Below are 27,204 nucleotides of genomic sequence, written 5' to 3'. Positions count from 1 at the left end.
TTCCCCAGAAAACCCTCTACAAAGATTTTTAAGAAAATTAAAATCACTTAAAACCTCACAGAGAAGTGACAACGCGCTTGAAAAAACTGGAGTTGTCTAGGGGAGTTCCAGAGACAGGCCTTAAGGTCACTTATGAAGGAGAGAGCTGAGGGTCTCCCCATCCCCACTGATTTGTGAGAGGGAAGGAGCTCCAAGTTGCTCAGGCCAGAGACTTCCAAGGCAGCGTGGCCACTGGGAAGAGAGAACTACAAAGCATGGCAGGCTGGGAACTTCTCACTTAACCTGACAGGTGTACCATGTTTATTAGCAGCTGGAACGTTACATGTCGGTCAATTACTGCATCAATCAGCTCTGCAGTGTCCTACCGCCCACCCCCGCGCCCCCCCCCCCCACTCCCAACCCACGGAAGCCTTCAGGGTATAACTGTATTCTAAGCTATCTGTTCTATAAACATAGATTTAGTGCTCTAGAGAAGACCAGGATCTGGGAGGAAGGACTCTGTGTTCTCAGAGGCCTGTGTGAACAGTTTAGGAGCTCTTCAAGGCTGCCTGGTTCTCTGAGATGAACTGGCTGAAGCTTTTGACTTTGGGATTCAGTCGGTGGGTGAGCTTGATGTCACGGTCTGGCTTCATTTGATAGAAACGACACATGTTGGCCATTTCCTTTGCTCCCGGAAATTCCAGCTTCTCATAAGCCTCGGGGGGGTGATCTTTTAGGAACAAGTTAAAAAAAGAAAGAAAGAAAAGAAACAATAGGGAATGTTATAGCCCTCATTTAAAACAGTTGGAGAATTTGTTCACCTTCCTGATGATACAAATCCACAATTCTTTCGCCTAATCCAAAGACCCAAGAAACACTGAAGTTGTTTTCATGGGCAATTTGGCAACATACTGACTTTCCTGAACTAATTTGGGGGCGAAACCTTATCTAAACTTATAAGAAGTTATTTATAGTCTTCATCCTGTTTAGTGGAAATTCCCATGTCTTTCTCTGCAGAGATATTGATATGTTTGCTTATAGGGTCCTGCCCCAGCCCCTGATGGTGATGTTACATACTGTGTGTAGATGTAACCCATCTAAAAGCTGAAAGATTCTGAAAGTGGAATTGTTTCTGGCCACAAGCACTTGGGGTAAGGTACCATGTGTGTATAGCCCCTTCATCTGACTGGTTTTTATATACATTTCCTCCTGGGATTCCTCAGCATTCCTTTGAGATCTTCAACCCATCAAGCCCTCCATGAAGCATCAAGGCACTAGACTCTCCATCCTTCCCTCCTGATTGGAAACAAACATCTGAATTTCAACCATGCAGCCTCTGCCAGAGCCAGGCCCAACAAACACTGCCCATCACATACCCACTGAGCCACCCTCTGTCACCCTCTGCAAAACCCTTCTGACATTAAGTGGATCTATAGTGATGCCATCTGCATCAACTAAGACCATTTCTTTCTTTCTTCTTCTTTTTTTGGCCACGCCACATGGTATGTAGAATCTTAGTTCCCTGACCAGGGATCAAAATCTTGCCCACTTCAGGAGAAGCTCAGAGCCCTAACCACTGGATCACCACGGGATTCCCATTAAGAACATTTCTAACTACTGGATCCAATATAATCAGTCTTTAGCCTCCAGCAATAAACTCTAACCTCACTCAGAAAACTCTAACCTCTATCTGGCCTTAGAATTATGTGACAGGTGCAAACTCATATAAAACAATGACTGTCATGCCATTTATAATAATGAAAAATCAAGAACAATCTGCATATCCAAAAAATAGAGGAATGGTAAAATAAACTATGGTAACTATGGTACATCTACACTAGAAATATTATGCAGTCAATATTTTTTAAAAAGTTGAATAGAAATATATGCTCATAATTTAATGTCAAGTGAAAAAGCCAGATCCAAAATGGTACTTAGCATGTTGTTTTAATTTTATTACATATATATTGGAAAAAGACTAGAAGAAGATGTACAAATCTTAACAGTTACTATCTCTGATAGATTAAACAATGTGACTTTTATATTCTTTTTTAAAATAATTTTCTGTATTTTCTGCCATAAGCATTTATAATTTTTGAAATCAGAAAACATTTTTAAATTTTAGTGAGTTTGAAAATAGAACACTATCAAAGAAGCATGGAAGACGACTTCTAAAATGTCTGTCTCCTTGGGTTACTCTCTCATCCTGTAACTTTGGAAACTAATATTCCTCAGGAAAATAAGGGATTCTTTTCTGCAGGTTTTTTAAGAAAAGAGATTTGCTCTGTTGTGTCTCACTTTTCTGAGAGAACAGTGTCCCTTTTGGAGTTAGACAGGCAGTTTCAGCCAGATCAGAGTTTCTGATGAGAGTTTATTCTGGGGAGTTCAGGAGTGGGGTCGGGGGTGAGGGGGTAGTCATGAAGTAATTAAGCAAACAGCGACCTTCTGAACAGACAGGGAAAGTCAGACTGCCAGGGCTGGAGCGCCACCTTGTGGCCACATGCATCCTTCGCCAGAATACTGCAGCCTGTAAGCCTTTTTCTACTCCAGACCAGAGGCTTTAAGTCAAAATAGTTTCTAAGAACAGCATTAACCATTCTGTAAAACTTCCAGTTTCTAATCCCATAAAATTCTGTGTGCCAGAGAAGTTTCTGCTGCATTGTGAAACAACTTGTTGTACCCAGAGCCGTCAGAAACCTGTTATGTGACTGAGAGATGTTTGGACAATCCTGAGCCATCCCAAACAATGTCTACCCAGTACTCTGAAATGAATGCACACACACCATACGCCCACATTCTTCACCTTCCTCCCCTTCTTCTTTCGGAGAAGACAATGGCAACCCACTCCAGTACTCTTGCCTGGAAACTTCCATGGACGGAGGAGCCTGGTGGGCTGCAGACCATGGGGTCGAGAAGAGTCAGACACAACTGAGCGACTTCACTTTCACTTTTCACTTTCATGCATTGGAGAAGGAAATGGCAACCCATTCCAGTGTTCTTGCCTGGAGAATCCCAGGGACAGGGGAGCCTGGTGAGCTGCCGTCTATGGGGTCGCACAGAGTCGGACATGACTGAAGCGACTTAGCAGCAGCAGCCCCTTCTTCTTTATAGAGTTCAGACCCCACAGACAAAATGAATACAAGACCCAAACGCAAAGCACTGGGAGAGGGGTCAGTCACTAAATAGTAAATTTGGACCCAGGGATAGATGACTTTGCAGATGTTCTCATAAGTCCATCTTTTGAATGAGTGGTGACTTCTTGGGCTTGGGAGTAACATTTTCTCCATGAAATTTGAGTGGTTTTCAGTGAGTTCCCCAAATGTGGTTTTATAGCTGGATTGATACCTACAATAGTTTTCTCCTCAAAATATCTGTCAGCCTCCACACAGGGCCAGTCCCTGAGGTGAACTGGGAGTCTAGATAGCCTCCCAAGATTCACTGGCCCAAGAGCTGCAGATGAAAATGAAAATCAACCCTCTGCCCCTAACTCTAGGAAACATGCTAGAGCAAGGTTCACCAAACTTACCCTTGAAGGGCTAGATATAAATATTTAAGGCTTTCAGGCCATATGGTCTCTGTCACAGCCACTCAGATCTACCCATGTATCCTGAAACCAGCCAGAGGCAATACACAAAAGTGTGCGTGTGTTCCAACCAATCCTAATTTGCAAAAGCAGACTCAACTCTGTAAAGAGGAAGGGACTCTCTCTACTCTGGAGAAATGTCAGTGCTGGGCAGAGCCTGAGAAACCATCCAGACTACACTCTCCTTTCACAGAGGGGAGAACAGCAGCCAGGAGAGGCAAAGAGCCGTGTTAGTTGATGCCTGCCAGCTTGAGGGAAGGGAGGGTCCTCCTTTCAGCTGCAACAGTGTCCAGGCCAGGCACACATAGACGCACACTTCCTTCTCACAAACAGTCTTCTCTCTCCATCCTCTGACAACAGCTGCTTGGAGAAATGTCTGGAAGCACTCAGGATGAACCATTGCCCTCACTCCTCTATAAAAGGTCTATCGTGGCCACACTCAAGCCCAGGCCATTCCAACCCAGTTAGTTATCGAGGGCTTACTAAATGCTAGACCCAATGCTAGCCTTTCCCACATGGGTCTCACCACATCCTCTCAACAAGCCTATGGCAGGTGTAATCATCTTCTTTAACATATGAACAAAGGGAGGCTGGAGAGGTTAAGTCTGCTTCCCAGGTGGCTCAGTGGTAAAGAATCCGCCTGCCAATGCAGGAGACTCAGGAGACATGAGTTCCATCCCAGGGTCAGGAAAATCCCCTGGAGAAGGGAAAGGCAACCCATTCCAATATTCTTGCCTGGGGAATCCCCATGGACAGAGGAACCTGGAGGACTACAGTCCACAAGGTCGCAAAGAGTCAGACATGACTGAACACGCACACACAAACGTGGAGAAGTAACTTTCCAAGAGTCCCCAGAGGGATAAGGGCAGAGCCAGGACTTGCTCACTTCCCCGGACTGCCTCCGGTTTATTCCTGTTGATTCTAGAACTTAGGCCAGCTCTATTGCTCCCTCCACCCATTCGCAGTCTTGCCCAGACTCAAGGACCACCTCAAAGCTATTCCTTCGGTGAAGCCTTCTCCTACCCTCTCTGACCACCCATAGAGCAGAAAGTGTAGGCAGCACAGTCAAGCACCACAGCGCTCTGCTCTTGTCTGATCACTGTGACTTCATGTGAGTGAGAATTTTCACCCCAGCTCTGCTGTGATGTCCTCAAAGGTAGCACCAGGTATATAACAGGTCCTTGAGATATGCTTGTTATATGCCAAACACTAGGCTAAGCTCCCTAAATATACCCTAATTTTCACAAAACGCCCCAGGGAGATGCTCTCATCCACTTTGTAAATGAGGCCACAGCTCAGAAAGGCTAAGTGCCTTGCCTGATGCTGGCCAACTCTGGCACACTGGCCTGATCAGCGATGAGTCCCTGGGAGGGGGAGGGATAGGATGATGTATATGAGAATGTTGTACCTTGGTCTTCAGAGTCTAAGTTCTTTCCACCCAAAAGGAACTGTACTTTAATAAGCTGATTAACCTGAAGCCAAAGCAATAAAGTCTTAAGGGTAGGATTCAGATGCACCAACAGATGAAGACAGATTCATAGAACAGGAATCCTCTCCAGTTTCTTCCAACAGCCCCAGCTCAACCCTGCCCAAATCTGTGAAAAGTCTCTCAGAATTTATAAGTTAGTGGGATGAGACCTCTTGTGATCATGTTTATGTTTCTTAGAAACTCACCTTTGCGTCTCGGACTTCTTTCCCCAAACTCTTGGACAGAACATCAGCATACTGCTGTATAGTCAGCGCTTCTGCACTGAGACCCACGGCCTTGCCCACAAACTCCTCTGGAGAATTAAAGATGCTGCAGACAACGGCTCCAATATCTGCAACCGAGATACCATCCATTGGTATATCCCCCAATAGGCAGTGCTAGTTTAAAAAATAAAAAGATAAAAAGAGCTAATTACATCACATCCTTGGTAGGTCCCATCAGTCTGAATTAATCAACCAGTTAAACAAAAGGTATGGGAGCACCGTGTAACACTGAGTCGCTACCATCTACGCAGTTATAAGGTTTGTTTGAGAAAATGTCATAATACCTGGGTATTGATTAAAAAAAGAAGAGGAACTACCATTTACTAAGCATCTTCTGTGTGCAAACAGCCCAATCTCTCTGTTCAGCTCCAGACGCATCTGTCCCGTGTCCTACTCAATACCCTTACTTGAATGTTTAATAGACATTAGAAACTCACTGTCCCCCCAAATGAATTCCTGGACAACCTGCTTCTGCTACAGACTTCCTTCTCAGTTAATGGCAACTCTATGATTCCAGTTTCTCAAGTTAAAAATCTTACAGTCAACCTTGACATTTGTCTCCCACTCCAGATCCTTTTTTTTTTTTTTTTTGTAGTCATGTTCATAGTGTCCAGAATTTGAAGACTTCTCGCCACCCTCACTGGCATTACCCTAGCCGAAGCCACCATCTGAGAAGAGCTAACTCATAAAAGACTCTAATGTTGGGGAAGATTGAGGGCAGGAGAAGAAGAGGGCGGCAAAGGGTGAGATGGTAAGATGGCATCACCAATTCAAATGCATGTGAATCTGAGCAAACTCTGGGAGACAGCAAAGGACAGGGAAGCTTGGTGTGCTGTAGTCTATGGGGTCGCAGAGTCAGACACAACTCAGCAACTGAACAACAAAGCCACCACCATCTCTGACTTGGATTATTGCAAAGTTGGGCCCCTTATTTCCAATTCCACTCTTGCCCTTCCACAGGCTCTTTTCAACACAAAAGTCAGAATGATTCTGTAAAAACTAAAGTTAGCTCATGTCATATCTGCCCAGACCCCTTCAACAGCTCTCTGTGTCTCTCAGGAGAAAAACCATGACTTACAGGACCAGAACCTCTACTAGCTCCGGCCTCACCTCCTACTCCCCTCTCCCCAACCTGCTCCGAGCCAACCACACTGGCTGTTCTGTCTGCCTGAAAATGTCTTCCCCTGAATATTCACAAAGCCAGTTAGTTACTTCTATCAGAAGTTGCTCAGATGTCACCTTCTCAAAGCCCACCAATCACCTAATTTAAATTTCACATACCACGCTTACTGCTAGCACTCCACATACACTTACTCAGCCTAATATTTTTAGAGCACTTATCACTTTCTAACATATAATATGTTTTACTTCTCTATTATGCTTCTCTGCTATCCACCTCCTCGACCAGAATATGAGCTTAATGAGGGCAGACCTTTCTCTGCTTTGAGTGGTTTATTACTGAATCCCCAGTAAAGTGAACTAAGTCACTGGCACGTAGGAGGCTTTCAAATATTTATTGAATGAATCAGTTAGCAAACATATTGGCTGGTTTAATCCTCAAAACAGACTTGAAACATAGCAAAATCAGGGAGTTGCCTGAGTTACTCAGCCAGCAAGCAGCAGAAGGGAACTCAAGCCCTCATCCATCACTGCAAATTCTGTGCCCTTCCTACAGATGGGCACAGCCGCTCACAGATTCCCGGAAGCCCACACTCCTGAGACTGGAACCCAACGTGGACACAATCTAGCTCCAGCATTGCCATTTTTTAAACTGAAGAATCTAAGTCTGTTGACTCACCCAGTGCCTTACAGTTAGGAAACAACAGGCCAGGACAAGAGTCAAGGTCTCTGAATTCCAGTCCAGTGTAAAAGTGACTTAAGTTTTACCAGCCAGGAACTAAATGTCACAGTTTGTCTTTTTGCAGCAAAATTAACCTCCTACCTGGTATCTGGGTAGGCAAAATGTCTGTTCACTCCTCTGCATAAGTTATAATTATAATATATATAAATTTATAAAAGTGAATAAATTATAAACAAATTATCATTATAAAATATATAAGTTTATGAATGTAAATAAATTATAAACAAATTATAATTATAAATATATAAATTTATAAATATAAATAAGTTATACATTATAATTGTAAAAAAGCAGTCTCTGTTTTTGAGGCATTCAGAATGAAGTCTATTCTGACTCTGAGGTTTGCTTTTATTTGAAGATTGAAATTCTTGGGCTGAGTTTAAAAGGTGCTAAGGGACAGTGGTAAAGAATATGGTTCTTTACCAAAAAGAATTCTGTTCACAGCCGGCCAGCGTCACCTCTAGCTCACTTAGCTCCAGCCAAAGGAGAAAGGGTTAAGTGAGGAGGTCTCTATACCATGGCTCGTATGTAGGCAAATCAACCAGCGGTAAAGCACCGAGGAAGCAACTCACTACAAAAGCTGTTCGCAAGAATGCGCCCTCTACTGGAGGGGTGAAGAAACCTCATCTTTACAGGCCTCCGTGAAATTAGACGTTATCAGAAGTCCACAGAACTTCGCAAACTCCCCTTCCAGCATCTGGTGTGGGAAATCGCTCAGGACTTCAAAACAGATCTGCGGTTCCAGAGTGCAGTTATTGGTGCTTTGCAGAAGGCAGCTGAGGCCTATCTTGTTGGCCTTTTTGAAGACACTAACCTGTGTGCTCATCTCACATGCTGGTAAAGTAATGCTCAAAATTCTCCAAGCCAGGCTTCAGCAATACATGAACCGTGAACTCCCTGATGTTCAAGCTGGTTTTAGAAAAGGCAGAAGAACCAGAGATCAAATTGCCAACGTCCGCTGGATCATCGAAAAAGCAAGAGTTCCAGAAAAGCATCTATTTCTGCTTTATTGACTATGCCAAAGCCTTTGACTGTGTGGATCATAATAAACTGTGGAAAATTCTGGAAGAGATGGGGATACCAGACCACCTGACCTGTCTCTTGAAAAATCTGTATGCAGGTCAGGAAGCAACAGTTACAACTGGACATGGAACAACAGACTGGTTCCAAATAGGAAAAGGAGTGCGTCAAGGCTGTATATTGTCACTCTGCTTATTTAACTTATATGCAGAGTACATCATGAGAAATGCTGGATTGGAAGAAACACAAGCTGGAATCAAGATTGCCGGGAGAAATATCAATAACCTCAGATATGCAGATGACACCACCCTTATGGCAGAAAGTGAAGAGGAGCTAAAAAGCCTCTTGATGAAAGTGAAAGAGAGTGAAAAAGTTGGCTTAAAGCTCAACATTCAGAAAACGAAGATCATGGCATCCGGTCCCATCACTTCATGGGAAATAGATGGGGAAACAGTGTCAGACTTTATTTTTTGGGGCTCCAAGATCACTGCAGATGGTGACTGCAGCCATGAAATTAAAAGAGGCTTACTCCTTGGAAGAAAAGCTATGACCAACCTAGATAGCATATTCAAAAGCAGAGACATTACTTTGCCGACTAAGGTCCGTCTAGTCAAGGCTATGGTTTTTCCTGTGGTCATGTATGGATGTGATAGTTGGACTGTGAAGAAGGCTGAGCACCCAAGAACTGATGCTTTTGAACTGTGGTGTTGGAGAAGACTCTTGAGAGTCCCTTGGACTGCAAGGAGATCCAACCAATCCATTCTGAAGGAGATCAGCCCTGGGATTTCTGTGGAAGGAATGATGCTAAAGCTGAAACTCCAGTACTTTGGCCACCTCATGCGAAGAGTTGACTCATTGGAAAAAACTCTGATGCTGGGAGGGATTGGGGGCAGGAGGAGAAGGGGACGACAGAGGATGAGATGGCTGGATGGCATCACGGACTCGATGGATGTGAGTCTGAGTAAACTCCGGTAGATGGTGATGAACAGGGAGGCCTGGCGTGCTGTGATTCATGGGGTCGCAAAGAGTCGGACATGACTGAGCGACTGAACTGAACTGAACTGAACCTGTGTGCTATCTATGCCAAACGTGTAACAGTTATGCAGTAAGACATTAGCTAGCATGCCGCATATGTGGAGAACATGCTTAAGAATCCACTAAGATGGTAAACATTTCATTCTTTAAAAAAAAAATAATTATCTTCTCCCTGGTATTGGTAGTTCTGAACGTTAGATATTTTTTTCCATGGGGTCAAAAGGTACCTAAGTATATGATTGCAAGTGGAAAAATAGGGGACAGAAATCAGGTACTGGCAGTTTTTCCATTTTCATTTGTGTGTGAATTTTTAATATAAATGCAGGACATAAAGCATTAATGAATGTCAGAATGTTTCAGTGAACAAGTTTTAGCAGTTCAACTTTATAACAATTATAAATAAACCTGTTAAATTTTTCTGGACAATGCCTGCATTTGGATTTTTTTAAAACAAGTAAATTTCTTATTGACTGAAAAAAATATATATATATGGTTCTGGAATTCTCTGGTGGTACAGTGGTTAAGACTCTACAATTTCACTGCAGGGGGCATGATTTCAATCCCTGGTTGGGGAACTAAGATCCCACTTGCCTCATGGTGTGACCAAAAAAAAAAAAAAATTTTTTTTTTTTTCCCCATTAAAATAGTATGGTTCTGGAGTCAGATTACCAGAGTTCAAGTTCTGGTTCTACCTTACTATTGATCTTGGCAAAGTTATTCTAATCCATCTGTGCCTCAGTTTCCCCATCTATGAAACAGATACCAAACACCCAGTAAGTCCTCAGTAAATGTTAGATATTCCCTATGGTGTGTGTGTTGGGGGAGAGGGGCACGGAGGGTGGGGTGGTGGTGGCAGGGAGCTATTCCCTATGGAGGGGGCGGTGCTTGACGGAAGGGAGAGGATGAGGCTCAGGGATACCTGAGGCTGGGTTTTAAAAATGTGAAAGAAAATGAAAGTGAAAGTGAAGTCGCTGTCCTGTCCGACTCTTTGCGACTCCATGGACTGTAGCCCACCAGGCTCCTCCATCCATGGGATTCTCCAGGCAAGAGTACTGGAGTGGGTTGCCATTTCCTTTTACAAACGTGGGCAACTCAAATGGGACTGGGTACCAGCAGAAGTTTAAAGCATCACCTCTTCACCTAGAGCCAGTCTAATTCATAGATTATAATATCCTAGCTTAGAACCTGGGAAATGTCACGTGTGCAGGCTTCTGAAATCTGGTAGAGACATAGGAAGAAGGGAAGGGGGGTGAGGAGATGTATCACATCTACACACTTATCTGGTCACTTGCTGAACTATTACCCGAGTCATCTGCGACATGCGGCGGGTGCTCCAGGCTCCACCTCAGATCTGCTTTGCCACTAGTTACATCCCTGGTAAGTCTTAATTATGTGCCAGGGAAGAATGACTGACTTGCAGTCACTGATTCTCTCACATTCCCTCCATTCTACAGAGCTACCCTGGATTATGGGCAAAGAAAATGTCCCCAAAGGGCAGAGGAGTGCTGGCCAGTGGACTGGCAAGCACTGGAATTACCAGGAGTCCTGGTTAGAACTAGAGTCTTGCAGGCCCCAGACCAGACTTATGGAACCAGACTCTGCAGGCAGGGCTGGAAACCCGTTCCCAGGGAGTCACTGTCTCTCTCAGGATTCTCCCATCCAAGTACTAACCAGCCCGACCCTGCTTAGCTTCTGAGATCGGACAAGCTCGGGTGCGTTCGGGGTGGTATGGCCATGGACCCTCTCAGGATTCTGACCCTGAGATCCAGGTCAAGAGAAGAATGTGTTCCCTGTAGCTACAGAAGGGCAGAGAGATGAGCTAGAAGGGAAAGTCATCTTGTCCAACTTTCCTCTTAGACATGAGGAAACTGAGGCCTGAGGCCACATGGCTCACTGCTTATATGAGGAGCGTCAGCTGGATGAGACAGGAAGTGTAATCCTTGGTGTTTCCAGCCCAAGATCCAGCTCCCCGGGAAATCTAGGACAACGTTGGGCCCCTGTCAGCATGTCACCCAGAGCCAACCACACAGCGAGCACTTGGATGGCATGTGGAGAGAGGAAGGAGGGGAATAGGGGGCTGGGCAGGGGGAAAGCTGGTGTCAGGGCAGTTTCACTACAACCCTCCATGTACCCAGGGTGTAGTAATCTCCATCAGAGGCCTTCACTGGCTTCAATGGGCCAAAAAAGTTTTCAAAGTAAGCAGCCCCTCCAACGCTGGTCATGGGAACGCCAATGGACCAGAAATACTCCTCCACCTCTCCCTTCCCGTCAAAGTGCAGCACCTCCAGCTTGCCATTTGTCAGGCGCTTGACGTTCTCCAGGCCGCTGTACACCACGTGCTTCAGACCCTCGCTCTTGGCAACATCGGCCACCACCTTTCCCTGAGGGACAAAAGTAGACGCCTTATAGAGAAGGTTGAATTTGCATGCAGACTGGGGGGCTGGTTCTGGGTCCTCTACCCACCCCCTCTTTCTCTTATAGTCCTCCTTGGAGGAGAGTTTTCCCAGCCTCAGATCATAGGAGAGGCCACCAGGATCCAGGAGCAGAGGCTCCACTGTGTCAAAATGCTGAACGCATCTTCTAGTGCAAACAGTAAGGAATCTGGCCCCTGCCTCTGGGCTGTCAGTAACTCTGTGATCCACTACCACATATATATATATAAGCAGCTCAGGGATACCTGAGAAAGCAGTGTGTGATGTTTTCTGATAATAGATTATATCTGTTCACCATTTGGATACTGAGGGCAAAATGGAGGGATATAAATATATATAAAATTGTTTTTTATAAATACACACACACAAGCATGCATGGATGTACATATATTTTGTTTTTTGTAGTTTTAGTTCCAATTTTTTCAAAGCTCCTTCATCCTTCCTCTCCCTCTCTCTTTTTTCCTTCTTTTCCTCACAAAACCCCATACCAGACAGAGAAGACATAACTAATCTGGCTTAGGTTGAGAAAGTGAGACAGAGAAATGACTTGTACCCCTACATTCCATAGTGAGTGAATATCAGAATTAGAGTTTCTAAAATAAGCCCTTCCTAAATTTATCACTTAAAGACAAGCTGTAAGTGACGTAATTAACAGACGGTCCTAAAATGGTTCAATCCTGCTCTTAATTTTTTTGAATTTTACCATTTCTGAAAAAGTCTGACCCCATGCATTATATTTTAAAAATCTAATCTTCATATTTTCTATTTAAACTTATGTATAATTTGCAAATAGCATAGGGGAGGGGAAAGTAGATCTTATAATGACAGAAAAGTTCGCTGTACCCTCATGGTGATAACTACTTTCCAGAAATTCTATGGGCTCATTCTCGATATTCTACGTGCTCATTTTCATCTTTTTTAGCTGCTTCTTTATTTCTAAATAACATGTTTAATACTGCTAATCCTTGGTTTTTCTCAGTTTAAGAAATCATCTACTAAATTTCTACTATAACAGATGAGCCCCATCTTCAGCGCTCTCTCTCTCTCTCTCTCTCTCTTTCTCTCTCACATGGGCTTCCCTGGCGGCTCAGTGGTAAAGTCCCCGCCTGCAAAGCAGAAGGTGCAGCAGGAGAAGCGAGTTTGATCTTTGGGTCAGGGAAGACCCCCTGGAGAAGAAAACAGCAACCCCCTCCAGTATCCTTGCCTGGGAAATCCTCTGGATAAAGGAGCCTAGTGGGCTACAGTCCATTGGGTCGCAAAGCGTTGGTGCTATCTTAACAATAGCACAACAGTATTCTCACACATACAGCCCACCACCACCACAACCATCACATACATGCACAGCTGCCCTTTTTTCACCCTCAGAATACCATATCTGGGGCTACATCATTCATCGGTGCTAACATAGGTGAAGCAGAGCCAAGCGATATTTTATGGTTACATTCACTTTTTCGACAAACTTTCATTTTCCCTGGAGTTCGTCCTTGTGGCTCATTTGCTTGTTTGCTTACTTCCTTTCTTATGTACCCATGGTTAATTCATTTCCAAATTCTCTGCCAGAAGTCTAAACACAGTCCTTCCATTTGTTCTTCCCATTTCACTCTCAGAGAAACCTTAATTCATGGGATGTCCTTACTGCCAACCCTCACGTGCCATCTACAACAAATGGTAAGCATCAGAGGCTCTAATAACTGGCTTCACTACATGACCACTCTCAGATCCCCAAGGTCACCTCTGGACAGATGTCACATGACATTGATTTTACAGTCACCTAGTAATCCACCTGAAGTACATGGATTTCACAAATGCCAGAGAGAAGTGATGGGGTGAGGCCCCCCCCCTTCCAGGGAGGGCAGCATGGCGAGGCAGGAAAAAAGAAAGGGCTTGAACGTGGTTCCCACCTGACACACTTCTTTCTCTTTGCTGGAATGGTCCCAGAAGTTGGTTACCAGGAAGGCCCCATAGGCTCCTTTCAAGGCAGCCTCCACTGATGCTTTGTCATTCAGGTCCCCTTCAACCACCTCGGCCCCAAGGTCCCGTAGCGCCTGCGCCTTCGGGCGGGTCACATCTCGGGTCAGCGCTCTCACCACATACTTTTTGCCCTCCAACACGGCCCTGGCCACAGAGCCGCCCTGAGCTCCTGCAGAATTGGGGAAGAAAAAACACAGAAAGGATCAGGAAGAATGTTCACTAAAAGAAGCTGGTCAAGGAATCCAGTTACTCAGAGTAAAACTGCTGCTGGAACTACTTCAGGAGGCATTGCCATGGCTTGCAAGAGCAGTTTTCAAATTAGGTTTCTCACAGCGTTCTCAGAGGTAGCTTAGCACAAGCTGTGGAGGAGAGAAAGAATGGGGGAGCCCGGAGGCAACAGGGAGGCCAGGAGAGCAGGGGACCAGAGCCTCCACCCCAGAGTCCACTAAGCAATTCTACTTTTAACTGGTCAGGCTCCTCTGTCCATGGAATTTTGCAGGCAAGAATACTGGAATGGGTTGCCATTCCCTTCTCCAGGGGATCTTCCCAACCTGGGGATCAAACCTGGGTCTCCTACCTTGCAGGCAGATTCTTTACCATCTGAGCCACAAGAGAAGACTTAATTGGTCATAGGTTTCATTTCTTAGGTTCTTCGTAGAACTTTACCTTCCAAAGAAGTTCCTATTATTTTTTTTAAAAAAGGTTGAAAACTTGCAGAAGTTTCTTTTTGTGGTGTTCAAGACTGTTCATGATATGATCATCACACACCTGATTTACCCACTTTACAAATATTTACTGAATGTCCTATGGGGGATACCACATACTCTACACATTCACTGATATTTGGGATCCTCCATCAAACTGGTCCCATATCTGTCCTGAATTTTGTGTGTGTGGTTCAAAATACACCTTCCGTTCTCTCTCCTGCCTAGCTCCCTGAGAGGCTGCCCTGTATGAAATTCATCAGTGGGCTCTTTTGCGTTCAGTCTGGGTCTGGCCAGAGAAGGGCATCAACAGGGGACCCAGGGGTTGGAGCAGAGGTGACCCCTTCACATTGCTGCTCTTCCCAGGGTTTGGTCATCTCTCTTGTCCTTTGGTCCTTTCGTGTTGCTTACTTAGTCTTTCTGTTCTTTCCCATCTTTACTAAATTTTCTCAACTTCTCTGAGAGAGTGTGGCACTTCTTTTTGAGGGTACCCCAAATGATAGACCACTGATAATCCTGCCGTTGGGGACTTTGCCTTTGGACCCTTAGCCAGTTTTGTACTCTTGTACTGAATATGAACGGATAGCCAAAGTTCATCAAATGTTCGAGGAAAGCCGCCAACGTGAAAGGTAAAACCAAAATAAACAAACTGATAAAAAAAAAAAGAAAAGATGTAAAAAAGCAGGGAACAGAAGAAAATTTTTAAAGGATTAATATCCTCAGAGATTGGAGAAGATATTACATTGAGAAGACTATTTCTGAAATGCTACATCTATAAAAATTAAAATTCAATTTAAAAAAATCTGTTGACCTTATTAGTTTGCTAGAGCTGCCATAATCAGATTCTACAGAATGGTGGCTTAAACAACCCATATTTTTCACACCCCTGGAGTCCAGAAGTCCATGAACAAGGTATCCTCGGCCGGCTTGATTTCTCCTGAAGCCTCTCTCCTTGGATTGTAAAAAGAGAGGCAGCTCACTGTGGGTTCATGCGGTCTTTCCTGTGTGCACTTGAGCCCCTCGTGTCTCTGTGTCAAACTTCCTTCTTCTCAAGAGAACAGCAGTCAGATTGGACTGTGGCCCACTCTTGTGGCCTCACTTTAACTGAACCGCCTCTTTAAATGACCTCTTTAACAATACAATAACACATTGTATATGTGCAAATACTGTCACATTCAGAAGTACTAGGGATTAGGGTTTCAACATATGAACCTGGGGAGGGACACAGTGCAACTCAACACTGACTGTTGTAATTATTTCCTTATGACTGTACTGTAACTTAAAGTTCGCCTTGAGGACAAATTGTTTACTCTTTATCCCCATTTGCCAATCATGTTTTGAGATTAGTGCCTGGAACCTTGCAAGCTTTCAATATCTGTTTATTGAATGAAAGAATGAGTGAATAAAGGAAGTACAAATAATGAAATCTCTGTGCTCTGCATTCTCAGCTTTCAGATGGACAGTCTTTGCCTGGACCCATATAAAATGGAGAAGCAAGCAATATGGACAAATATGAAAAAATAAGAGGAGTTGAACCAAAACTAGAACTGGCTCTCCTAATCACACCGACTTTAACGTCTCATTAAGACTCAAACCAGGGGATGAATTCAACCATATTGGCCGTGCTCCCTTGCAGGTGAGTCCATGAAGAGAGCAGCATTTTAATGGCAGACACTGGAGATGATGCTCAAGTGTTTGACACACAAACACATCCACAAGTAAGGGTTAACACTTTCCCTATCACATTTAATTAGGCATCTTGTATTTTTATCTGCCAAATCTAGTAACCCATTCCCAAATCCCCAAACACACACCCAGAAATCCAAGGTTATTGAACAAAGGATTAAAACTAGGCAGTAAAGCAATCAGCACACCTCCTCAGCCAACTACAAGCCAACTTTCTTCAACTTTAACACATCTAACCTGATTCCTTTAGGAGCCACTCCCAAGGCTCTTACCATCCTTCTACTCTGAATGCCTAGGCAGCAACTCAAGTTTAAAGAGACTGAAACAGGGCTCCTGACCTGTCTTGACCTGCTCCCTCCAGGTCCTCCCCATTTCACAGCTTTATTTTTCATTTGCTCAAGCCAGAACACTTAGGAGTCACTCTTTACCTCCGATATCTGACCCATCAGGGAACCATGTCAATGCTCCTTAAAACATATTGGGAATCTGACCACTCCCTAGCCTAAGCCATTGTCAATCACCCTGGTTTAGGGTAACAGCCTCGTAAGTCTCCCTGCTTCAGGCCTCGCCCCCTACAGCTTCTTCACCAAAGAGAAGCCAACATGAAGCTTTAGCACCAAGTCTTATCATGTCACAACTCTGCTCAAAACCTTTCAGTGACTTCTCATCTCTTTCAGGAAAAACCAACAACTTCACTATTGCCCTAATACGATACACAATCACCCCCTCATCTGATTGCCTTTTTCTTCCTTTTAAAGTCAGTGTCATACCTGGCTCTTGGAGTTGTTTGGAGGGCAATGTGAGGAACTGCTGTAAGGGCTTTCTCTAGTCCAGGCTAGTGGGAGCTACTTTCTAGTTGCAGTACGAGGGCTTCTCATTTTGGCGGCCTCTGTTGTTGTGGAAGACAGCCTGTAGAGGGTACAGGCTTCAGCCGCTGCGGCAAACGGGCTTGGTTGCTCTGCAGCATGTGGGATCTTCCTAAACCAGGGATCAAACTGGTTGGTGTCTCCTGCATTGCCAGGCAGATTCTTTACCATTGAGCCACCAGTGAAGCCTATGGCTGTTGGTTTTTTGAGAATTTACTTCTCTTTTCTCCCCACTTTAGCACTTGCCTCCCTTCAGACAAAACCCCTGTCCTCATAGAGCTTCTATCCTAGTGTGGAGTGAAGATGGTAAAGGAAGAAATCAAGCAGGAATGGGAGTCAGACAGTGGCAGGGTGGAGTGAAGTTGCCATTTTAAAAAAGGAAAGTCTGGAGAGCAGTTATGGGCTTGGAAGACATGAGAGAGAAAACATTGTGGGTGACGAAGGAAAGAAGATTATTCTAGGCTGAGGGAGCAGCCAGTGCAAAGGCCTTAAGTTGGGAGTGTGTTTGAGGAACAGGCAGAGTAGAAGAGGGAGAATGGCAGAGGAGAAAGTGCCAGAAGGATCTTGCAGGCCAATAATCGGGCTTTCGTTTCACTTGAGGGAGGTAGGGGGCGCTGTTGGGGGGTTTTCAGCGGAGACCTGCCATGATCCGACAGTTTCAAATAGATCATCAAAAGGCAGAAATGAGAACTGACAGACGGAGAGTGAGCTGATTGGAAAGATTTGCAAAGATAGGTCTAGCTGTTGGAGAACAGATTGTGAGGGAGGCAGAGTGGAAGCAGAAATGCCAGTTTCAAGGCTCGGGTAGCTGTGCATGAGAGAAGTCCGGGCATGCGTTCTCCTAATCCCCACCCACTCCGTCCTTTCAGAGTCCTTCCTGTTCTGGTCAGGATGCAGCTATCTTCTACATGCCCATGGCCTTCTCACATTTGCTCCTTGTGTTTGTCAGGAAGTGAGTGGAGAAAAGTCTGTAGCGGATAACTTGTGCTGAAATGAGACTTACACCAACAAATCAGCCCATGATCAAGAACAAGAGAATATGTCAGATGTCCTTGTGCCTCTGAGATCATTTCTGAACAAATCAAGTCAAATCACCCTGCCCCTTTACCACATCAGAAATGCAAGCAAATGATAAACCTTTTCAAATTTCTCCAAAGGGCTCTTTGTTCAGTCTATGCTTACAGGCTCTGAAGTTGAAAACAAGAAAGTAAGCCAAGTCAGCACACACTTTTAAAGTAAGAAGTTTTTTACCTGTTGCTCCAAACACTGCAATTATTTTCTTGCTGGTCATGTTACTAAACAAAGAGTCAGTACAGTAGCAGTAATTTCCTCCAAACCGTGACAGCATCTGAAATGCAGTTTCTGTCCTGTGTGAGAATTTTATACCTTTCTGATTACCACACCCACCACTGACTTTGTCCCTCCCTTGTAAAAACTTTTGTTATCACCACCTAACTCACTCTGACACTGCAATTTTCTAAAAGAGGTTTCATTTATTCACTTACTCATGTGTTCAACAAATGTGTAGTGAGTACTTTTGGTATACTAGGCACTGAACTAGAGGCTCTGGTAAGGAAGACAGACTAGTAAGTAAAAGAAAAGCAGAGAGAAATGCAGAGGGAACGTAGGTCCTGGACGGAAAACACAAAACCCAGAATGGGGGTGTTAAGGAAGGCTTTTGAGGGAAGATGTCACTGGAGCTGGCCTGAAGACCCCCATGAACCATTCTGTTAGAGCAGGAAGAGAGACCATCCCAGGCAGGAGGAGCCACACATAGTCAAGTTCACAGGCAGGGTACTCATGACGAAGGGCTCAAGATGGCTGCAAAAATGCTACTTGAATGGTGGGGAGTAAGACTGGGAAGGATGGCAGAAGGCAGAGGACAAAGGGCCGGTTTGTGGATTTATCCTGGCAGCCACAGCAGGTTTTAGGTGATCTTCTGGCAGCAGAGTGGAGGATGGATTGAAAGAAGATAATGCTGGGAGCAGGGACTCCCCTAAGGAGACAAATAAGAAATGATACCGTTGAGAAGTGACAAAACCTTGAATGGAGGCGATGTTTTGGATTAAATTGTGCCCCTCCAAGATTCCTGGGTTGAAGTCCTACCTCCCAACACTTCAAGATGTGATCTTATTTGGAGAGAGAGTATATACAGAGGTCCTGTCAAGGTAAAGTGGATCATTAGAATGTACCTAATCCAATATGACTGATCTACTTATAAAAAGGGGAAATTTGGAGATTTCTCTGGTGGTCCAGTGGTTACGAGTATACTTCCATTGCAAAGGGTGTGGGTTCCATCCCTGGTCAGGGAACTAAGATCCCACATGCTGTACAACATGGCCAATCAATCAATCAAGAGAAAGTGGGAAATTTGAACACAGAAGGAAGACAATGTGAAAATAGAAGGAGAACGCCATGTGAACGTTAAGGTGGCCATCCACGAGCCTAAGAGATCTGGAGTATATCCTTCCCTCACAGCCTACAGAAGGAATCAGACCTACCAAAATCTGGATTTCCAGCCTCCAGAACCATGAGATGATAAAGTTCTGTAGTTTGATCAACTCACTTTATGATACTTTGGTGCAGCAACCCTAGCAAGCCAACAGAGGCAGTGACAATGAGGGTGAAGAGAAAGATATTCAGGAAGTAAAGTAAGAAGGCCTTTATGATTGATTGGATGGGGGAAGGGAAAGTGAGAAAGGACTAAAAATGGCTCTGCCAACTGGAGGGGTTGGCAGTGGAGGAACAGTAGTGGGGGTCAGGGGGAAATGAGCTCAGAACTGGACCTTTGGGTTTGGGGCTGCAGCTGGTTGAGAAACTGGGAGCTGAGGGAATGACAAATGCAAATGTAGGTGTCGCCTTTAAGGAAACTTGCTATAAAGGAAGTAAGAGTGGACTGTGGTTATAAGGTTCAATAACGTTTTATTTCAGTAGGAAAGACTTGAACACATTTGTGGATTGAAGGTGGCTCTCTCCTTCCCCCCATACTCTGCTTTATTTTTCTTGATAACATTTATGACCTGACGTGTTACAGGCATGTTTATTTGCTTATATGTTTATTTCTGCTCCCTGCTCCCCACAGCTAGGCTGTTTTTGTTCTATTCACTTGCATATATCTCCAGTGCCTACAACTATATCTGGCACATGGCAGATGGAGGTTAAATATTTGTTGAATGAATGAAAGAATAATTGGTAGAGTTAGGTCACTGGGAAAGCTGTAGGGCACAAACTCTGCATCGCAAATGAAGAGGAGCTGAAAATAGCGGATACCACGGGATTACTTGGAGCCTTCTGCCAAAAGGCTGTGAAGATGGATCCAAAATAGGGAGTAACCTGCCCCTTGCCTGCAGCCTATCTGCCCCTTGCCTTTCCCTCCACCCTCCTGCTCCTATCACCTACTCCTGCCTGTTCATCCTTGTGAGAGGAAGCATTTCTCCCACCCACCCTCCTGTATAGTATAACCCACAAGGAAACAGAGAGGTAAATTCTGGAGTTGCTACAGACTGGAAGAGTTGATAATTCACATCTTTCCATTTCATGTCACAAGAAAGATACATGACACCTCTGCTATCCTACACTACATATAGGTTTACCCTAGCCATATGGAGAGTTCTCAATGCCACTAAAAAGATTTATATTCAAGGAAGTTTATCCATGGCATTATTTGTATTTAAAAAAACACCTGGAGACGATCTAAATGCCCACTTCTTTGTTTTTCAGTCGCTCAGTCATGTCGGACTCTCTGTGACCCCATGGACTGCAGCACGCCAGGCTTCCGTGTTCTTCACCATCTCCCAGAACTTGCTCAAACTCAAGTCCATTGAGTCAGTGATGCCATCCAACCATCTCATCCTGTGGGGAAAAAAAAGTTAGCTTTTTAACTAAGCTAATCCCTACCAGGGCAAGTAGCAACCCATTAAGAGACTAGGTGTTCAAACAGAAGTCAGTGATGCTGTTTTCTTTGTAATTTGAAGGCATCCTAAGCTGATGTCTCAACATTTATTTAGGGTCCCCTTGATAGGAAGAGTTTGCTTTTTTGGTCTGCCCAGCCAAGAGAATGAGAGAATGGGCAGGACTCTGCTCTCAATGTTCAGCTGTGCACTCCCTTGCCTATGTTTGCTTCTTACTTCCAAGTGTAGTTAACTCAGCCCAGTCAATCCACAACTAGAAAGCTGTGCAACACGTGACAAAAGCTTTAGAGTATGACCATCCCAATCCTACCTCTTGGACACTTTGTAAAATTTCCCTAAACTTCAGTTTCTTCATTTATAAAATGGGGGGTGGGGGGAAGAGGGCAGTGATTGTAGTATCTCCCTCTTATAGATGTGGTGAGGATTACATGAAATTAAACTACTTAGTCTTCCCAGGTGGTTCAGTAGTTAAGACTCCACACTTCCATTGCTGGGGAACTAAGATCCTGCATGCCATGGGGCCAAAACAAACAAACAAACAAACTGAAAGCCAAGCCATGCAGTCTAAGTCAGAGGCCCCAGCTCCCATAGTCCTGACTGGGGGTGGTAGAGAAACACCATAAAGAGGAAGAAAGTGAGGACACCTCCTTAGAGAAATTCTTGGATTATCAGGAGGAATTGGGGCTGGCTGGGCATGGGGAGAGGATTCGGGAAATTTAGCTGGTTGAGCATCAAATACTGTTTTGCAATTGCTCATTCAGCTTTTCACTTTGGCATGCTGATGTGGTCTGAGAAGATCTGTGTTACACTTAAAAAACTCAGTCATTCAGCAAGGTAGCAGCATACAAGATCAACATACAGAAATGGGTTGCATTTCTTTACAGTAACAATGAAATATCAGAAAGGAAATGTAAAAACAAAAATAAAATCCCTTTTTAAATTGCATAAAAAAAATACTTAGGAATAAACCTGATCAAGGAGGTAAAAGACTTTTATGCTGAGAACTACTAAACATTTAATAGAAGAAATTGAAGATGATTCAAAGAAGTGGAAAGATAGTCCATGCTCTCAAATTGGAAGAATTAATAAAGTTGAAATGGCCAGACTACCCAATGCAATCTACAGGTGTCTTTCGATCCATATCAGAAAACTCAATCCACTCTGTGTGTGTGTGTGTTAGTTGCTTAGTCGTGTCCGACTCTTTGAGTCTTCTTTTAATGATGCTGGCCCTATGAATATTCTGATGAGGACAATATTAACATTAAGATATTCCATTTTACCCTAGCAAACCAGCAAAAGAAAATCATATCAGAAAATTCTCTGGTGGTCCAGTGGTTAGGACTCTGTGCTTCCAAGCAGAGGGCTCTGGTTCTAACCCTTATTTAGGGAACTAACTTTCTCCTGAGACACACAGCACCCCCCAAAAGAACGTCTGATGTGATGTGTATCAGAAGACAAAGAAAGTTCCTTTCTTTCACATCTGTCCAGTTCAGAAGATGTCCTCCTGTATGCCACACTTTGTTTTCTGTGTCTTCTTCTACATTTTTACAATGACACCTGTCCAACTACTAGCAAATGTTTAAAGGAAACAAGAAAAAGAAAACACCCAGAGGAAAATGTAAAGATACATTAATTTCACCCAGGATGAGGACTTTTTCAGTCTATATGTGATAAAGAAATTCCTAACAAAGAAAATCTGCAGCTCTGTCTACATGAAAATTTAGAATGTCTTGTGGTTGATACAAACTGGGATAGCTGCCCAGCTCATAATAATTTCCCATTGACCATTTTTGTGCCACTGCTTCTTTTCTCAGTAATAGACTTGCCTCCCAGCAGAGGCATGTAACCTAGGCTAGCCAATTACAGTGTCTCTCTCTTCCCACTTCCTATTCATTTTTTTTGTCTATTAATTCATTCTATAACTGTTTCTGAAGTGAGGATTCAGTGATGAACAAAATATTCCTGTATTTTCTTGAAGCTTTGGATTTAGGGAGAAATAAGCATTAATCAAACACTTATGCTAATAAACACATAATTATAAACAGAAATTTGTAAGGCCTCTCCAGACAGCCATTTTGCTTTTTTGCTTTTCCATGGGGATGGTCTTGATCCCTGTCTCCTGTACAATGTCACGAACCTCATTCCATAGTTCATCAGGCACTCTATCTATCAGATCTAGGCCCTTAAATCTATTTCTCACTTACACTATATAATCATAAGGGATTGCTTTAGGTCATACCTGAATGGTCTAGCGGTTTTCCCTACTTTCTTCAATTTAAGTCTGAATTTGGTAATAAGAAGTTCATGATCTGAGCCACAGTCAGCTCCTGGTCTTGTTTTTGTTGACTGTATACAGCTTCTCCATCTTTGGCTGCAAAGAATATAATTAATCTGATTTCGGTGTTGACCATCTGGTGATGTCCATGTATAGAGTCTTCTCTTGTGTTGTTGGAAGAGGGTGTTTGCTATGACCAGTGCATGTTCTTGGCAAAACTCTATTAGCCTTTGCCCTGCTTTATTCCATATTCCAAGGCCAAATTTGCCTGTTACTCCAGGTGTTTCTTGACTTCCTACTTTTGCATTCTAGTCCCCTATAATGAAAAGGACATCTGTTTTGGGTGTTCGTTCTAAAAGGTCTTGTAGGTCTTCATAGAACCATTCAACTTCAGCTTTTTCAGCATTACTGGTTGGGGCATAGACTTGGATTCCTGTGATATTGAATGGTTTGCCTTGGAAACGAACAGAGATCATTCTGTCGTTTTTGAGACTGGATCCAAGTACTGCATTTCGGACTCTTTTGTTGTCCATGATGGCTACTCCATTTCTTCTGAGGGATTCCTGAATTGCCAACATCCGCTGGATCATGGAAAAAGCAAGAGAGTTCCAGAAAAACATCTATTTCTGCTTTATTGGCTATGCCAAAGCCTTTGACTGTGTGGATCACAATAAACTGTGGAAAATTCTGAAAGAGATGGGAATACCAGACCACCTGACCTGTCTCTTGAGAAATCTGTATGCAGGTCAGGAAGCAACAGTTAAAACTGGACATGGAACAACAGACTGGTTCCAAATAGGAAAAGGAGTATGTCAAGGCTGTATATTGTCACCCTGCTTATGTAACTTCTATGCAGAGTACATCATGAGAAACACTGGACTGGAAGAAACACAAGCTGGAATCAAGATTGCTGAGAAAAATATCAATAACCTCAGATATGCAGATGATACCACCCTTATGGCAGAAAGTGAAGAGGAACTAAAAAGCCTCTTGATGAAAGTGAAAGAGGAGAGTGAAAAAGTTGGCTTAAAGCTCAACATTCAGAAAACGAAGATCATGGCATCCGGTCCCATCACTCCATGGGAAATAGATGGGGAAACAGTGGAAACAGTGTCAGACTTTATTTTTTTGGGTTCCAAAATCACTGCAGATGGTGACTGCAGCCATGAAATTAAAAGAGGCTTACTCCTTGGAAGAAAAGTTATGACCAACCTATAGAGCATATTCAAAAGCAGAGACATTACTTTGCTGACTAAGGTCCGTCTAGTCAAGGCTATGGTTTTTCCTGTGGTCATGTATGGATGTGAGAGTTGGACTGTGAAGAAGGCTGAGCGCCGAAGAATTGATGCTTTTGAACTGTGATGTTGGAGAAGAGTCTTGAGAGTCCCTTGGACTGCAAGGAGATCCAACCAGTCCATTCTGAAGGAGATCAGCCCTGGGATTTCTGTGGAAGGAATGATGCTAAAGCTGAAACTCCAGTACTTTGGCCACCTCATGCAAAGAGTTGACTCATTGGAAAAGACTCTGATGCTGGGAGGGATTGGGGGCAGGAAGAGAAGGGGACGACAGAGGATGAAATGGCTGGATGGCATCACGGACTCAATGGACGTGAGTCTGAGTGAACTCTGGGAGTTGGCGATGGACAGGGAGGCCTGGCATGCTGTGATTCATGGGGTCACAAAGAGTCGGACACGACTGAGCGGCTGAACTGAACTGAGAAGTAGGGAGGAGTGCAGTGAGGACTGAAGGAGTGTCACTGGAGATGAAAGGTGAAGCACTGGGTCCAATAAACCATTGGGACTTCCCCAGTGGCTCAGTGGGTAAAGAATCTCCCTGCAATGCAGGAGACAGAGTAGATGGGATCGGAGCCCTGGGTTGGGAAGATCCTCTGGAGGAGGAAATGTCAACCCACTTCAGTATTCTTGCTGAAAAATCAAGTGGACGGAGGGGCCTGGCAAGCTACAGTACATGGGGTCACAAAGAGTTAGACATGACTGAGTGACTAAACACAAACCAGGTGAAAGGGATAATGAGGGCAGAGAGAAGACTGCAGGTAAGGAGAACCACACCTTCTGTCAGTGGTAACAGCAATAGGAGATTAGCAGAGATAATCCTATCACTGGTTGTTAAAGAAATGCAAATTAAACAACTAACCTTTTATTGGACTTCCCTGGTGACTCAGACCGTAAAGCGTCTGCCTACAATGCAGGAGACCAGGGTTAGATCACCGGGTCGGAAAGATCCCCTGGAGAAGGAAATGGCAATCCACTCCAGTACTCTTGCCTGGAAAATCCCATGGACAGAGGAGCCTGGTAGGCTACAGTCCCTGGGGTTGCAAAGAGTCGGACACAACTGAGTGACTTCACTTTCACTTTCAACCTTTTATATTAGATTCCTGGCTCAGAGGGTAAAGGGTCTGCCTACACTGTGGGAAACCGGGTTTGATCCCTGGGTGGGGAAGATCCTTTGGAGAGGGAAATGGCAACCTACTCCAGTACTCTTGCCTGGAAAATACCACGGACTGAGGAGCCTGGTAGGCTACAGTCCATGGCGTCACGAAGAGTCGGACACAACTGAGTGCCTTCACGTCACTTCACTTTAGATTAGCAAAAGTTTTTAATTTTGATCCCCATGGTATGGTGAACATTCATAGATTGTGACCAAGAGTGTAAATTAATACAACTTTTTTGGAAACTGAGTTGACAGTATGTTTCCAAAGTCCTAAGAAAGAGATCTAGTACACAGTATAATGAATATAGACAATAATATTTTACTACTAAAAAAAGAATCCTAAAAAAGATCATGTTTGTTGACAAAGAATTGTTTCTACAAACCTATCCTAAACCCCCTCAAAAATTATTTTAAAAGCTCAGATGTAGATTTATGAACAAAAAAATATTCATTGAAGTATTAATTCAAATGTCAAAAAATTAGAAAAAACAAAGAAAATGATTAAATTATGTATAGCCATATGGTAGAATATTATACAGCCAACAGTGCACATGCAAGATACAGCGCTTTTCTAGTTAGAGGAAAGAATCCAATTAAAATGTTCCACTGCCAATAAAATATGTTAGCATTCAATGTATAATTTGTTGCTTAATAACTACTTGTTGAATACAAATTCATGATTGACAGCAAATAAGATTAATGAAGCCTAGATGCATTATAAGATTTTAACATATATCTAATTTTGTATTTGTAGATGGAACTGCCTACTTGACAACATCTACTTACATATTTCATAACATCTCAAACTTACTGAGTTCAAAATCAAACCCTAATCCCCTCCCAGTTTTTAACTCTTTCCCTTTCAGGCTCCCCCAGTCTGGCACACCACAGCCTTTTTTGACAGCTTCTTGATGTCTCCATCCCCTCACCCTTCTACAAGTCCATTCAATTCTGTCTTCAAAATAGATCTAAGATCTGTTCATGTCTCTCTGTCTCCTTTGTCACCACTGTATAGCAATGGTCTCTCTCTCCTGGACCAATGCAATAGCTTCATAATAGTTTTCACCTCCCTCCAACTCATTCTCCATCCAATGGAGAATGTGATCATATAAAAATAAAAACTGAGTCAACTCTTGCCCCTACTGAAAACATTTCAATGGCTTTCCGCTGTATTTACATAACATTCAACACCCTTCTATGACCTACATAATAATTGCTAACTTATTATGGGCTAGGGGTCGCTAAGAGTCGGACACGGCTGAGTGACTTCACTTTCACTTTTGACTTTCATGCATTGGAGAAGGAAATGGCAAACCACTCCAGTGTTCTTGCCTGGAGAATCCCAGGGACAGGAGAGCCTGGTGGGCTGCCGTCTATGGGGTCACACAAAGTTGGACACGACTGAAGCGACTTAGCAGCAGCAGCATGGTCTAGACAATTATCCTAAATGTCTTATATTTACTAACTCAAGGAATCTTAACAAAGCCTGTGAAGTAGGTGTTCTCGTAATTTCTAATTTACAGACAAGGCAAATGAGGCACAGAGGTTAAATTTGCCTAAGGGCTCTCAGTAATGGTGGAAACAGAGTTCAACCCCAGGTGGTCTAGACCCTGCTCTTAGCACCACTAGCCAGTTCTTAGCTGTGCTCACGGGGATCCCGTGGTCTGGTCATTAGGCT

The 27,204-nt window shown here is 43.8% G+C and overlaps 1 protein-coding gene across 3 annotated transcripts; it reads right to left on the bottom strand.

Annotated features, from left to right (window-relative positions):
- Positions 1 to 429: 429 nt before the first annotated feature.
- On the bottom strand, positions 430 to 18,216 carry LOC120872325 (nmrA-like family domain-containing protein 1). Of its 3 annotated transcripts, XM_040252615.1 has the most exons (6): positions 18,141 to 18,216; positions 13,564 to 13,802; positions 11,362 to 11,611; positions 9,183 to 9,190; positions 5,233 to 5,428; positions 430 to 709 (listed from the first exon to the last, which is right to left on the bottom strand). In XM_040252615.1, exons 1-6 carry the CDS (start codon positions 18,178 to 18,180, stop codon positions 528 to 530), a joined length of 915 nt encoding a protein of 304 aa, XP_040108549.1. In that variant the 5' UTR covers positions 18,181 to 18,216; the 3' UTR covers positions 430 to 527. The 3 variants fall into 3 exon arrangements, 2 of the variants coding, with proteins under 2 accessions (XP_040108549.1, XP_040108541.1); XM_040252607.1 differs by lacking the exon at positions 9,183 to 9,190 and having other exon boundaries at positions 11,351 to 11,611; XR_005723225.1 differs by lacking the exons at positions 430 to 709; positions 9,183 to 9,190; positions 11,362 to 11,611; positions 13,564 to 13,802 and having other exon boundaries at positions 5,344 to 5,428.
- Between the last annotated feature and the right edge of the window lie 8,988 nt (positions 18,217 to 27,204).

Source organism: Oryx dammah, unplaced genomic scaffold (genome assembly GCF_014754425.2).
Source record: "Oryx dammah isolate SB20612 unplaced genomic scaffold, SCBI_Odam_1.1 HiC_scaffold_2, whole genome shotgun sequence".
Taxonomy (NCBI): Eukaryota; Metazoa; Chordata; class Mammalia; order Artiodactyla; family Bovidae; genus Oryx; species Oryx dammah.
Note: the sequence above shows the minus strand (reverse complement) of the source record. Positions and strands in the feature narration are given on the sequence as shown.